The sequence below is a fragment of the Carcharodon carcharias genome, chromosome 3, assembly GCF_017639515.1.
Source record: "Carcharodon carcharias isolate sCarCar2 chromosome 3, sCarCar2.pri, whole genome shotgun sequence".
Classification (NCBI taxonomy): Eukaryota; Metazoa; Chordata; class Chondrichthyes; order Lamniformes; family Lamnidae; genus Carcharodon; species Carcharodon carcharias.
This window is the reverse complement of record NC_054469.1, coordinates 47,664,915-47,678,073: the sequence shown is the minus strand read 5'-3', so window position 1 is coordinate 47,678,073 and position 13,159 is coordinate 47,664,915. Positions and strand designations below refer to the sequence as shown.

Below are 13,159 nucleotides of genomic sequence, written 5' to 3'. Positions count from 1 at the left end.
ATTATCAAGGGAGTGAAATGTTATGGCGGGGGAGTAGGGGGGGGTGGGGGGGTGTGGTGGGTGGGGGGGGTCGGGGGGGGGGCGGGGAGCAGCAGAGTGGAATAAAGGCCATAATCAGAGCAGCCAATATTTTATTGAATGGCAGAGAAGGCTCGAGGGGCCGAATGGCCTAGTCCTGTTCCTTTTTCTTGTGATCTTATGATAGGCTTTGCTAATAATTCTCTTAATGTGTCCTGCCACCTATGAAGATCTGTTCACATCAACCAACAGGTTCCTCTGTTCCTGCACATTCTTCAGAACTGTGCTATCAATCTTATAGTGTCTGTTTTGTTAAAATTCATGACCTCAACTATCTCTGTATTAAATTCCAGTGATAATTGACTGGATGGGAATTGTCCTGCTTTTTGTAGACGGAACATATTTTCCATATTGTCAGGTAGACGCCCGTATAGTGCAGGAATAGCTTAGCTAGCAACATGGCTAGACTGTTGAGCACAAGTTTACAACAGTACAGCTGTGATATTATTGGTGTACCTAGCCTTTTCTGTTTAGTATTTCTTTTCTAGTTTAACTGTTGACATGTTTCTTTGGGTACAATCTTCCCATTCATCCATGGATGTTTGGCCTTTGACACAACCTTTTTATTCTCAATGAGAATTCTTTTCATTCTTTCTCTGCCCTTCTCACACTGAAGTATTTCCCACTGCTGTTCTGGAAGGAAAGAAGACAGGCAAGACCATGGTTGCAAAAGCAAAATACTGCAGATGCTGGAAATCTGAAATAAAAACAGAAAGTGCTGGAAACTCTCAGCAGATTTGGCAGCATCCATGGAAAGAGGAACAGAGTTAATGTTTCAGGTTGATGACCTTTCATGAGAACTGAGAAAAGTTAGAAATGTAATAGTGTTAGGAACCAGAGATAGTTTAAAATAAGTTGTATTTGTATTTTTAGATGTTAGGAATAAGCTATAGCTTTAAGTTTAAGTATTAGCTTTAAAGTTAATTTATATCTTTCTATTTGTGGGTTAAAAAGATGAAACCTAGAATCTAGTTTCATCTTAGAGTGGAAACAGCAAGTCTAAGCTCTGTTTGTATACCTGCATTTTTAATGAGTTTTATGACCCTTGAAGTGGAGGCTTGTGTTATCAAGGAGGTAGTGGTTTAGGGAAATTAAAACAATATAGAAGAAACTGTGCCCTTGCCTAGTAGCAGAAGGCCTACAGAGAGACAGAGAAAAACCAAAGGCCGTTTGAGTTCAGTTGATCATTATGCTCAAAGATAAAGGGAACAGTTTAAGTCTGTCTCTAGCTGACATACTAGCAGAATGCTGAGGAAAATAAGTTTCAGAAACTTAGATCAGTTGCTGTAAAGTTAAAGTGACAGTGAATGTCAAGTGAGTTCTGGATCTCAAGGGAGATACCAAGTTGTCCGCAGTCTGCTGGGAGAGGGAACTGAAGGGAGCAGGTCCTAAAGGAAAAAAAGCAAGTCCCAAGAAGAGCTTCCAGTCAAAGGAAAAGAACAGGAATATGGAAAAGGTCCTGATAAGTGGAGTTAAGAGTAAGGAGCAGAGACAGGGCTGCAAACTTAAAGGGAGAAGGCTGTAGGATGCAGATTTAAAGCAATATTGGCTTGCAAGAAGCCAGAAGATCCAATGAGACAGCTGAAGGTCTGTAACTCTTTACTATGGGTATGTGAAGCAATTGTGTTCTGTTGACAAGGCTGAGGGCGGAATTGTCCCAGATTTGCACGGTACTGTAGTGGGCGGGTAAAAAGACGTTTTACCCACCAGCTGCAATGATGGCTTTTCACACGGTATCACCCCAAACCTGTTGCATTAATTATATATTCCCGGGAAACTCACCATTTCCATAGCAGATGGGCTCTCATTCTCCCACCGCGCCATTGCCTCTCTGCTTCATCATGCTGGGTGCCAAGTCCAGCTGCACGCACACCTCTCAGCACTTCCAGCCCACGACTGCTGCAAAAAAGACATGGCCCTGAAAGACAAAAAGACTGCAGTTCCCAGGTTCAATGGCATGTCCCTGGAGCGCCTTTTGGACACAGTGGAGGCTCACCGTGATGTCCTCTACTCCCGCTCTGGCCACAGGATGGGCAGCAACCTCATTAATTTGGCTTGGGAGGCAGTGGCATTGGTGGTCAGTGCCAATACCCTGCAAAAGAGGACAGCCACCCAGTACTGCTACAGGATGAATGGTCTCATCCATTCTGCCAAGGAATTCACTCTTATCATCACTCTCACACACTCACAAACCCATCACACATGCACAGGGATCTCACACCTCAAGGAATAACACCATTAAATCTCACACACATCCTCACATTTCCATCAAGCTCATACCCTCTGTTTTTATGCAGGAGAAGCCTTCTCACATCAGCCGGGAGAGGTCCCAGACTGGGGGTGGAGTAGCTCACATTAGGCCCATCACTCACTTTGAGGAGCGTGCCATTGTGTTGACTGGTGAGGACGTGGACCCTGCCTGCGGTGATGGTGAGGTCAGTGGTGAACACCCACATGAGGATCCTGCACCACATCATCCCTCTCTCAATGCAACTGTGAGCGCTCTCTCTCCTGCTTTTGGCTCTGCTGCCATGAACTAATTAGCTCTGCTTTGGTTCATGGGGAGCTCTGCCAAGTGACCGACATCGTCAGCCAGACTTTCCCTTAGCTCCATCCACACCCTCACCTTCAGCCTAGAGGACACCTCCTCCATTGAAGAGCTGGAAATAAGCAGCCTGCAAGACCCATCACAGCGCTTACCCACACCCTGCACCAGCGCAGAGACACACACCTCAATAGGACCTAGATCTAGAATAGGCTCAGGTTCACAATCTGGTGGTCACCGTACGGACACATGTCCACATCAGCAGGACGCAGGTTCATGTGAGCTCATCAGCCCTCGGAGGATTGCTGGGGGGTCAGGCACCTGCGAGGACCGAGTCAGATGACGAGTCTCTAGAGTTAGCAGAAGGCATGGGAACATCACTCAGAGCTGTTGGAAGAACTCAACAGAGCGGCACATGAGTTGGAGGAGTGCATCCGCTTGCTCTCTGATGAAGTGGTGCACACATGTAAGCGTATTTAGATCTCCATGGGGAAGACTTTGGTCCAGCAGAACATGGGAGATGCGTTTAGACCTGCACGTCATCGAGGGAGCCATGGGTGAGTTCTGAACTGGCAACATGAGAGGGAAACTGGGCACTTCGACGTCCCTCCAGAAGCTCCTCAAGAAGTCAGGCCGGGCCCACGGGCACTCAAAGAGAGGAGGAGTGGCAGCTGGACATCCCTGGATCATCCACTCAGGAACTTCTGAGTTCCCTTTACCTGTGAGCCACTCAACCTCTGTCACCACAGAGGGAGCAGCTGGCCAATGAGTGATTCTGGAGGGAGAAGTGTGTGTGTGTGTGTGTGTGTGTGTGTGAGTGTGTGTGTGTGTGGCAAGGCCTTTCAGAGCCTCACGTAAGCACGTTCCCAGGCACACAGACCTTTCCCCCATCACACTCAGCTCCAAGTCCTGAGCATTTTCAATGCTGCCTGCTGGGGTTCTCTTTTAGTTGTCCATCTGAGTTGACCTGTATCTTTGCCCAGCCAATGATCACACTCCCATGCAGCACCTGATCGCGCCCATCACCACTGTCATTTCACTTTCGATTTGGACAGTATGGTCTTGATTCAGTTTTTCATGCACTCCCCCATCTTTTCCCCTCCCCCAGTGACCCATTTCCTTCCCCCAAGGGCATTAACTTCCACCTCTCCTCCATGACCTACCAGCCACAACCCTTTTCTTTCGGGGATGTCCAGGTGAATGCATACGTTCCCTTCCTTCCTGAAAGTCCCACCTCTATCCATTTTCACCTCCCTGATCTCCTCCTATCCACCCCAGGTTCCGTGTCTGCCTCTGAGTCCCCAACAAGCACCCTCACTATCCCTCCTACCGCTACCGTCAAACACTCACCCGACCACTTCGGTCATTCTCTCATTTCATGCCCATCCTCAGTTCGCTCCCCAGGAGGCAGTAATGGACCTATCAGACCCCTCTCTTGCACATTCACCTGGACATCCCCCCCTCCCCCCCCACTCTGGACACCTTCCCCTCCAAGAATCCCTCCCCCACCTCCCCCCCACCCCCCCTCCCCCCACCATCCCCCACCCCCCAGATCCGCTCCCTTCAACCTCCACCCCTTATTCCTCCTAGACTCCTCCCCACTTAGTCCCTCCCCTTCCTGACTCCTTCAGACATCCTTACTTCTTGCACCACCCTTAGTCCTTACACCCTCCCAACTCCTTCCTCCAGCCTCACTTCTTCCTTCAGCCTTACTCCCTCCCCCTTCCTGACCCCCTCAGACACCCTCACTTCTTCCTCCAGTTTTACTTCTTCCCTCCTCCTGACTCCTCCTCCACTTTACTTCTTCCTCCCTTCTCCACACTCCTTCCTCCCCCTGGACTCCCTCCACTCTCCACACTCCTTCCTCCTCCTGGATGCCCTCCCCTTCTCTGCATTCCTTCCCCCCCTGAACTCCTTGCCTTATACCTTCCACCCCCCCTTACACCTACCTCCCCAGTTGCCATCCTCTCCCCCCATAACCCCCTCCTCCCCCATGCTCCTTCCCCCTCGCCCTCACCCCCGACACCTTTATTTCCCCTCCATCCCAACCTCACCCCCCGACACCTTCATTCCCCCACTCCCAACCTTACCCCTCACCTGACACCTCTTCGTCTCCCTAGATCTTCCTCTCCACCTCCTCAACCATCATTCGTTGTGAGCATCAACGGTGACTTTCCAACTTCCGTGAGCTGCTTTGCAGCAAAGCCACGTCCTTGAGAATCCACCCAACATGCCATGGATGTTCCTCCAGGATCGCATTGCTGTCAGGCTCCAGCATCTTCTGCTCCTTGGATATCCGCGATATGAGCAGGCCCTGGTGGGTAAGTCCCGACTTCAGCACATCACAGTTGTCAAGATGTGTTCTGCACCAGCATGTTTTCCCATCGACTTGGGCGGACAATCCAGCGAGGGGGGAGGGGCGGGGGAAACAGTCCGTCGGGCTGGCCTTATAATGATATACTGATGTATTACATTGATGTTCCCAATGTCCGATGGTGGGGATTGCGACCTGCCATCGACGGGCTGAGTGGACGATCGCAAACTGGTTTCACAACGTTGTGAAATTAAGTTTTGGCCTTCTCACTATCTAGTCCGCTCATGCTGCCGAACATGCCTAACACCAGTGGGCAGGGAAAATCCCAGCCTCAGTAAATGAGAGAAATTGAGTGGAAGAAAGCACGTGGTGATCCAGGGGCGAGGAACATTGGAAGGAGAGTTAGAAACCCTGGAGGCGGACCCTTGTGGAAGATTTCTGAGAGAAAGCACCGGTTTGGAAGAAGATTCCAAAGTGAGTTCTTGGCGAGTGGAAATTGGAAACCCTTGTGTGAAAGACGGAGTCCAGTGAGATCAGTTGGCTCACGGTGTGACAAGCATCTGGGGGGAGTTGATGAGAGATCCATAGCATCTGTTTGGGGTGGCATCTGTCACTTGGTTTCAGAGTGTGGTGTGTCTGACCACAGGTTACCTATTGGTTTACATGGACTGTGCACTTACTGTGAACATTCGAGTATAAGATAGCTTTTGTAACTTGTGTTATCCTTACAAATCTGTATATATCTGTTGTGGGGGAAGGAGTATTGTAATATAGTTCATTTTTTCTGGTTTAATAAATGTTTTATTCTTTTGTTAAAAGTTCAACAGCTGACTCCTGTGACTCTGTTCGGATATCAAACAAAAAATAAAAGTTAGGATCTATCAAGCAGGGTTCCACCCTGAGATCTGGCTTGTCTGGTAGTAACATCAGCTGGGATCATAACAATAGGGGTTGAGCAGGTGAAAAGGGGAAGGGTGGGAAGAAGAACAGAAGGGAAGACTTGTGATAGCTGGGCAAGCAAAGAAACAAAAGATGTGCCACAATGAGGTGTGAATAGCAGGATAGCAGTTGTCTGAATGCAAAGTAAAAGGATTAAGAAAGAAATAAGAGAAAAAAAGTGAACCTGCAAAAAAACGCAGGTTATGATTTAAATTGTTGAACTCAACGATGATTCCAGAAAGCTGTAAAGTGCCCAGTCAAAAGTTGAAGCACTGTTCCTTGACACCAAGGGTGCTTGTTTTTAAAGAAGAAAGTAAGTTTCTGGTTTATTGTTATTTATTTTAACTGCTTAATTTTCAGATGCAATGCAGGATATATTGGCCAATTTTGTGAATGCAGCACTGATGAAGTATTTAGTGAGGATATGGATGCTTCATGTCGAAAAGATAATGCATCTCCAATCTGTAGCAACAATGGCTATTGTATCTGTGGGGAATGTATCTGCAAAAAAAGGGAAAATCCCAATGAAATCATCTCTGGAAAATATTGTGAATGTGATAACTTCAATTGTGACCGATCTAATGGATTGATTTGTGGAGGCAAGTTTACAGCATGATGAACAACCTGCCAAAATTTACTTTTCAATATGCTGATTCCTGGTCATCAGAATTTGCACTTATTTCTAATTTATCACAGATGTTTGTTGTGAAAGATGCAAAACATCGCTGGGTATGAAGGATAGAGTCATAGAGGTCTACAGCACGGAAAAAGGCCATTCGGCCCATCGAGTCTGTGCCGGTCAAACAAGTACCTAACTATTCTAATCCCATTTTCCAGCACTAGGCCCATAGCCTTGTATGCCATGGCATCACAAATGCACGTCCAAATACTTCTTAAATGTTATGAGGGCTTCTGCCTCTACCATCCTTTCAGGCAGTGAGTTCCAGATTCCCACCACCCTCCGCGTGAAAAAATTCTTCCTCACATCCCCTCTAAACCTCCTGCCCCTTACCTTAAATCTATGGCCCCTGGTTATTGATCCCTCCACCAAGGGGAAAAGTTCCTTCCTGTCTACCCTATCTATGCCCCTCATTATTTTATGCACCTCAATTATGTCCCCACTCAATCTCCTCTGCTCGAGGGAAAATAACCCCAGTCTATCCAATCTCTCCTCATAACTAAAACTCCCCAGCCCAGGCAACCTCCTGGTAAATCTCCTCTGCACTCTCTCTAGTGCAATCACATGTTTCCTATAATGCGGATTCCAGAACTGCACACAATACTCTAGCTGTGGCCTAACCAGCATTTTATACAGTTCCAGCATAACCTCCCTGCTCTTATATTCTATGCCTCGGCTAATAAAGGCAAGTATCCCATATGCTTTCTTAACCATCTTATCTACCTGTCCCTCTACCTTAAGGGACTGGTGGACATGCATACCAAGATCTCGCTGATCCTCAGTGCTTCCCAGGGTTCTACCATTCATCGTGTATTCCTGTGCCTTGTTTGTCCTGCCCAAGTGCATCACCTCACACTTATCTGGATTAAATTCCATTTGCCACTGATCAGCCCATCTGACCAGCCCATTTATATCGTCCTGTAATCTAAGGCTATCCTCCTCACTATTTACCACCCCACCAACTTTTGTGTCATCCGCGAACTTATTGATCAACCCTCCTACATTCAAGTCTAAATCGTTTATATATGCCACAAACAGCAAGGGACCCAACACAGATCCCTGTGGAGCTCCCACTGGACACAGGCATCCAATCATAAAAACACCTCTCCACCATCACCCTCTGCTTCCTGCCACTCAGCCAATTCTGGATTCAATTTGCCAAATTGCCTTGGATCCCATGGGCTCTTACCTTCATTATCAGTCTCCTGTGTGGGACTTTATCAAAAGCCTTGCTGAAGTCCAAGTAGACTACATCAAATGCATTGCTGTCATCTATACACCTGGTCACCTCTTCGAAAAATTCAATCAAGTTGATCAGACATGACCTCCCCTTAACAAAACCATACTGACTGTCCTTGATTACTCCCTGCCTCTCCAAGTGTAGATTAATTCTGTCCCTCAAAGTTGAGGTTAGACTGACTGGCCTGTAGTTATCCCCTCCTCCCTTCTTGAATAACGGTACCACATTGGCTGTCCTCAAGTCCTCTGGCACCTCTCCTGTAGCCAGAGAAGTATTAAAAATTATTGCCAGTTCCTCTGCTATCTCCTCCCTTGCCTCACTCAACAGCCTGGGACAGATTTCATCCAGGCCTGGAGATTTATCTTCTTTTAAGCCTGCCAGAGCACTTAGAACCTCCTCCCTTTCTATACTAATTTCTTTAATTATATCACAGTCCTTCTGCCTGATTTCTATACCCGTATCATCCCTCTCACTTGTGAACATCAACACAAAGTATTCATTTAGAACCCTACATATGTCTTCCGGCTCCACACACAAATTACCACTTTGGTCCTTAATGGGCCCTACTCTTTCCCTAGTTATCCTCTTACTCTTAATGTACTTGTAAAATAACTTTGGATTTTCCTTTATTTAACCTGCCAATGTTTTTTCATGCTCCCTTTTTGCTCTCCTAATTTCCTTTTTAATTTCCTTTTTTCCAACCTTACGGTTGGCGGGCAAACAAAAAGGCCAAACGGCCTTTACATTTTTCAGGAAACCTCTTTCGTGCGCCAGGCCCGCTTTCCCCCCCCGCCCACACAGGTAACGCTCAGCGCTGCCGCTCATGATCCACGCAGGATCGGAGGCATCTCCACCCCCCCCCCACAAAACAACCCACGACGCCACCTCCCCATTTCGTTCCTCACAGCCTTTCCTCCAAAGCCTGTGCTCCACTCCTTAACCACCCCTCAGCCACCCTGCAGGCCCAGGATTTACCTTAGTCCAGGATCCATTCTTCCCAGGGACTACTGAGTTCCACTACTTCTGAGAATTCTAGAGCTGCTGGCCAATCAGATTGGCCGGCAGCTCTTGAGGGCGGGACTTGCTCCCACTGAGGGGTGGAAGTTGCACTCTATGCTCATTTAGGCCTCTGGCAGCGTGAGATCGCTGCAGGTTGACCGCCTTTTACATCAGTCAGTTTGAAAGCATCTTTTGTAAGGGGGGTGGTAAACAATAGACCCTCCCACCTCCCCCCCGTCCCCCCCACCCCCCGACCTTCCCCCACCCCCCCACCCCCCGACCTTCCCCCACCCTTCTAAATTCATCCTGGGTTCGTAAACTTCTGAAATTTATGGGCTTCAGTGGACACTTAAAGTTAATGGATACCATGGGCAGGGGAGTCATTACACTGATCTGCTACATGTAGGCTTTACACCGAGGACTCCACAGACATTGCCCTGGATCTCAGTGTCCTGAACAAACCCAATGCAGGTGGCCACAGTACTTTAAAAAAAGAGAGCTGGAAATAAAGTTTGGAGCACATTTTAACAAAACAGAACAGATGTGTGAGCTAATCTTTTTGACTCTTTTTTTGCAGGAAATGGCTTTTGCCGTTGTGGAATGTGTGAGTGCTTGCCCAATTTTACTGGTAATGCCTGTGATTGTTCGTTGGATGTGGCACCATGTGAATCAACTAATGGACAGATTTGTAATAGTAGAGGAATATGTGAATGTGGTCGGTGCAGGTGCACAGGCACTAGGTTCATAGGACCAACTTGTGAACTGTGTCCAACTTGTCCTGGTGTTTGTACAATCCATAAGTAGGTATTCAGGCAACTGATGTGGTGTCTTATCTGTTTCCTCAATAAATGTAAATGGTTAACTGCTTCAAAAAAAAACTAGATAATTATCTGCTTAGGATGGTTTAGAAGGCTTTTCGGATTAAGAACCCATGGTTCTTTAGCTCCATTTCTGTGATAAACGTGAATAACCTGTATAATATCTGAAAACTCACCTGAACACCATTAACATCTAATTCATGCACGTGCCATTTTAAAATCCTAAAATATACCTGATTCACAAACGCTCCCCTCACCACCCCCCCAAAAGGCAGTGCTTTGACAGTAAAGGGGTCATTTCTGACTTTATGATCCCAGCTTCCCGACCAGGAGCGTACAGACAGAAAATTCCCTCTTGTGTTCTTTCTGGTTTGGTCTAATCTGCACCTCAACTCTTTTACAGGGACTGTGTTCTGTGTAAAGCTTTTAACAAAGGACCCAAGAAAGCTTCATGCGATGAGTGTGAGTTTGAAGTAACTTTACTGGAACACCCTGATCAGCTGCCACAACGACAATGCAGTTTCATGGATCTGGACAGCGGCTGGTTCTGCTTTTCATACATTATTAACGACCAGAAAGTTCCAGAAGTTCATGTTGTTAAAACCTCAGGTGAGAATGTTTATTGTGAAGCATGGGGATGGGGTGTTTATTCTGAGTCTGAGATATCCAAAGACTTATTTGGGTAAATCCTGTTGCTTCTGGAAGGAGAAAAAATATTTTTTGGAGCCAAACTTGTTTATAATAAATTTTATTTTTAAGGATCAGCATTGGGATGGGTGATGATGCACTGTTGAGGTGAATGTATGGCAGAGGATGCATAATACAGACTCCCACAGGCCATGTAAAAACTTTAAATCTATGGTTCCAATAACTTTCATGTATCCCAAGTTGCAGGTAGAAACAGATTTTGCTGTTCTGATTTAGAATTTATCCACCAATGAGAAGTAAAGCCTTCTCTGTTCCTCCAACCTCGTGTGTAAGAAGTAAGCAACTAGGACCAAGTAGACTGGGCGCTGTAGGCCAGATTGCCTGGGTGTATACGATCCACAGAGTTACTGTTGATTATAGCTTTGACTGAGAGTTAACTGATGATGTCATTGAATAAGTCTTTTGATAGCAAAGAGAGTAATATGGGGGCTAAATCTGATAGCTCCCCAGAAAGGACTGCTGTAACCGTGATTTGGATTAACCCAGTGATGCAGACAGCACACCAGCGTCATGCTGCTGGCTCTTTTAAATGATTTCAGCATCCACTGTTGATTAGCTGAATGCTTCAGCGAGGAAACCTGTATCATGAATGACAACACCACTTAATGCTGGACAGCACCTCTTTTTTATTCATTCACAAGATGTGGGCTTCGCTGGATGGGCCAACATTTATTGTCCATCCATAGTTGCCCTTGAGAAGGTGGTGGTGTGTTGCCTTCTTGAACCGCTGCAGTCCCTGTGGTGTAGGTACACCCACTGTGCTGTTAGGAAGGGAGCTTCAGGATTTTGACCCAGCCACAGTGAAAGAACGGCGATATATTTCCAAGTCAGGATAGTGAGTGACTTGGAGGGGATCTTCCAGGTGCCATCTATCTGCTGTCCTTGTCCTTCTAGATGGTAGTGATCGTGAGTTTGGAAGATGCTGGTGAAGGAACCTTGGTGAACCCCTGCAGTGCATCATGTTGATGTACACACTGCTGCTACTGTGCGTCGGTGGTGAAGGGAGTGAATGTTTGTGGGTGTGTACCAATCAAGTGGGCTGCTTTGTCCTGGTCGGTGTCAAACTTCTTGAGTGTTGTGGGAGCTGCACTCATCCAGGCAAGTGGAGAGTATTCTATCACACTCCTGACTTGTGCCTTGTCAATGGTGGACAGGCTTTGGGGAGTCAGGAAGTGAGTTACCCATTGCACGATTCCTAGCCTCTGACCTGCTCTTGTAGCCACAGTATTTATATGGCAAGTCCAGTTCAGTTTCTGGTCAATGGTAACCCCCAGGGTGTTGATAGTGGGGGATTCAATGATAATACCATTGAGCATCAAGGGGTGAAGGTTGGTTTCCTTCTTGTTGGAGATGGTCATTGCCTGACACTTCTGTAGCGCAAATGTTACTTGCCACTTATCAGCCCAAGCCTGGATATTGTTCAGGTCTTGCTGCATTTGGACATGGACAGCTTCAGCATCTAAGGAGTCACGAATGGTGCTGAACATTATGCAATCATCAGTGAAGATCCCCACTTCTGTCCTTACGATGGAAGGAAGGTCATTGATGAAGCAGCTGAAGATGGTTGGGCTGAGGACACTGCCCTGAGGAACTCCAGCGGTGATGTCCCGGAGCTGAGATGACCGACCTCCAAGAACCGCAACCATCTTCCTTTGTGCTGGGTAGGACTCCAACCAGTGGAGAGTTTTCCTCCTGATTCCCATTGACTCTATTTTTGCTAGGGCTCCTTGATGCCACACTCGGTCAAATGCGGCCTTGATGTCAAGAGCAGTCAATCTCACCTCACCTCAGGAATTCAGCTCTTTTGTCCATGTTTGAGCCAAGGCTGTAATGAGGTCAGGAGCTGAGTGGCCCTGACAGAACCCAAACTGAGTGTCAACGAGCAGGTTATTGCTAAGCGAGTGCCTCTTGATAGCACTGTTGATGATCCCTTCCATTACTTTACTGATGATCGAGAGTAGACTGATGAGGTGGTAATTGGCTGGGTTGGATTTGTCCTGCTTTCTGTGTACAGGACATACCTGGGCAATTTTCACCGCTGGGAAGATGCCAGTGTTGTAGCTGTACTGGAATAGATAGTCTAGGGGCATGGCAAGTTCTGGAGCACAAGTCTTCAGTCCTATTGCTGGCATATTGTCAGGGCCCATAGCCCTTTGCAGCATCCAGAACCTCAGTTGTTTCTTGATATCACATGGAGTGAATCGAATTGGCTAAAGATTGGCATTTATGATGCTGGGGGCCTCCGGAAGAGGCCGAGATGGATCATCTACTCAACACTAATGGCTGAAGATTGTAGCAAATGTCTTTTCTTTTGCACCCATATGCTGGGTTCCACCAACATTGAGGAATGGGATATTTGTGGAGCCTCCTTCTCCAGTTTAATTGTCTACCACCAATCATGACTGGATGTGGCAGGACTGCAGAGCTTGGATCTGAACCATTGGGTGTGGGATTGCTTAGCCCTGTATATCACTTGCTGCTTATGCTGTTTGGCACGCAAGTAGTCCTGTGTATAGCTTCACCAAGTTGACACATCATTTTAAGGTATGCCTGGTGCTGTTCCTGGCATGCTTTCCTGCACTCTTCATTGAACCAGGGTTGATCCCCTGGCTTGATGGTAATGGTAGAGTGGGGGATATGCCAGGCCATGAGGCTACAGATTGTGGTTGAGTACAATTCTGCTGTTTCTGATGGCCCTCAGCACCTCATGGTGCCCAGTCTTGAGCTCCTAGATCTGTTCGAAATCTATCCCATTTAGCACAGCGGTAGTGCCACACAATGAGATGGAGGGTATCCTCAATGTGAAGGTGGGACTTTGTCTCCCCAAGGACTGTGCGAT

The 13,159-nt window shown here is 47.1% G+C and overlaps 1 protein-coding gene across 1 annotated transcript in view; it reads left to right on the top strand.

Annotated features, from left to right (window-relative positions):
- LOC121275990 (integrin beta-1-like) overlaps positions 1-13,159 on the top strand; it is a 94,684-nt gene that overhangs the window by 69,087 nt on the left and 12,438 nt on the right. The window contains exons 11-13 of the mRNA XM_041183934.1: positions 6,237-6,475; positions 9,372-9,594; positions 10,016-10,221. Of these exons, the coding sequence (XP_041039868.1) occupies positions 6,237-6,475; positions 9,372-9,594; positions 10,016-10,221 (668 nt within the window). The remainder of the gene's footprint in view (positions 1-6,236; positions 6,476-9,371; positions 9,595-10,015; positions 10,222-13,159) is intronic.